Raw genomic sequence first — 1,697 nt, forward strand, 5'->3', positions numbered from 1 at the left:
TGATGTTTTTGTTCCGCTTCATAAATTTCACGAAACTTGTCCTTCATTTTCCTCTCGTGTTCTCGCAAATCACGAATCAATTTTTCCACAGTGTCTGTCATTTTCTTTTCCTCCTTCATAATTTGATTGTTGCTTTTGTTTTTTAGGTCAGTTTGTTTCTGAATTTCACTCTCATATTTGACAATTTCCGCTTTCACTTTGGCCACAGCATCGGCCATTTGCATCTTTTGTTCTTGTGCAGCTTTCTGAGTGTCTGTCATGGTGTGTCGATTATGACTCACAACAGTGCACTTGTGGCAAATTAGAACTTTACAGTCCTCGCAATAAAATTCTAGGGGTTGATCTTCATGATATTGCTGTGAACACATTACGGGTCTGTGGATCAAATCTTGCACATCTTGCGCCCGTAGTTTGTCGATCAAAACATTTCGATGACCCCTTGTGACCTTCAAGCGTTGGTGAGCTTCAAAACATGATGCGCACAGAAAAATCTGGCACACGAAACAGTAACATGTTGCGGTGGTGTTCTCGTCACAACTGTTGCATCTCTGAGACTGTACGCTGGTATCGTCTAGAGCCAGAACATCTACCAATCGGTTGAGATGAAACGATGACGGCAAATTCTCGAAGGTGTCTGTTTCGGGAATTTGGAATGAAGTCTGGCAAACCGGGCATTTGATTGTTGTTTTTAGCTGTCTTCTTGCGAAGTTTGCATGTTTGTCGAGACACGTAAGGCAGAATGAGTGAAGACATGGTAATGTCTTGGGATTTGTGACTATCTCTATGCACAATGGGCATTCTGCTTCCTTTTTAAGATTTGCGAAAAGTTGTTGAACATCCATAACGAAGCCGAGCAGCGGACGCGTAAAAGCGAAATTGTGGGTGTTTGAAATGAATGAGTTGCCGGTCCCCAGGCCTCTTCGTTTTTTCCCTATATTTCCAAAGACTTCTGGGATCACCAAGGGGCAAATAAACCAGTCGATTGCGCTCCTCCAGTTAACACACGCGATTAGAAACATTCAATAAGGAGTATTTGTTGTTTTAGCCTGCGAACTGAGACGTGTATTTCCGGAAGTCGTTTCTCAAACGATAGTAGGAATTAAGCTCGATTTGAAATTGGGAAATTAGAAACGTTCAAAAAGAAGTATTTGTAGGATTTCAAGAACTATAAATCGTTTGAATTTAAGAAGTAGTCATAGGTGGTGGCGATGAATGTGCAGTGTATGGATGCGACAATGACTGTCGATATCAAACTACTAGTACTGTCTTGAGGTTTTACTCTCACAAACAAAGAAATGGCAGCTGAGAGAAACAGCTTCAAAGATCAAACTTCAAGGCTAACAAGAGCACTAAAGTTTACTCTAATCATTTTGCCAGTGGGTACCGTTGTGATACTTGCCCGACGTAGTCAATCGAACGTTCGGTAATGGAACCCAATCGAACCCAATCGCTCGATTGGGTTCGATTGGGCTCGGTAATCGAACTTAATCCGAACTCACAAAAAAAATTTGGCAATCGAACGCAATCGAACGTTCGGTAATCGAACAGTTCAATATATATTGAATTTATATTGTTTATATTGAATTTATGTTGTGAATGAATCAATTTCGAATCAGCTAAACAATAAAGATTTTAGTTCATTGAAATGTGTTAATATCTCTCACACTTTATCCCCTAGTTAAAACTCAGATAAAGAG

General features: G+C 40.2%; 1 protein-coding gene across 1 annotated transcript in view; it reads right to left on the reverse strand.

The window, feature by feature from the left end:
* The window catches only part of LOC138023634 (E3 ubiquitin-protein ligase TRIM71-like), a 3,627-nt gene extending 2,749 nt beyond the window's left edge, over positions 1 to 878 (reverse strand). The window contains exon 1 of the mRNA XM_068870677.1: positions 1 to 878. This exon is cut by the window's left edge and continues 2,749 nt beyond it. Coding sequence (XP_068726778.1) covers positions 1 to 842 — 842 coding nt within the window. The 5' untranslated portion in view covers positions 843 to 878.
* Between the last annotated feature and the right edge of the window lie 819 nt (positions 879 to 1,697).

The sequence above is a fragment of the Montipora capricornis genome, chromosome 11, assembly GCF_036669925.1.
Source record: "Montipora capricornis isolate CH-2021 chromosome 11, ASM3666992v2, whole genome shotgun sequence".
Taxonomy (NCBI): domain Eukaryota; kingdom Metazoa; phylum Cnidaria; class Anthozoa; order Scleractinia; family Acroporidae; genus Montipora; species Montipora capricornis.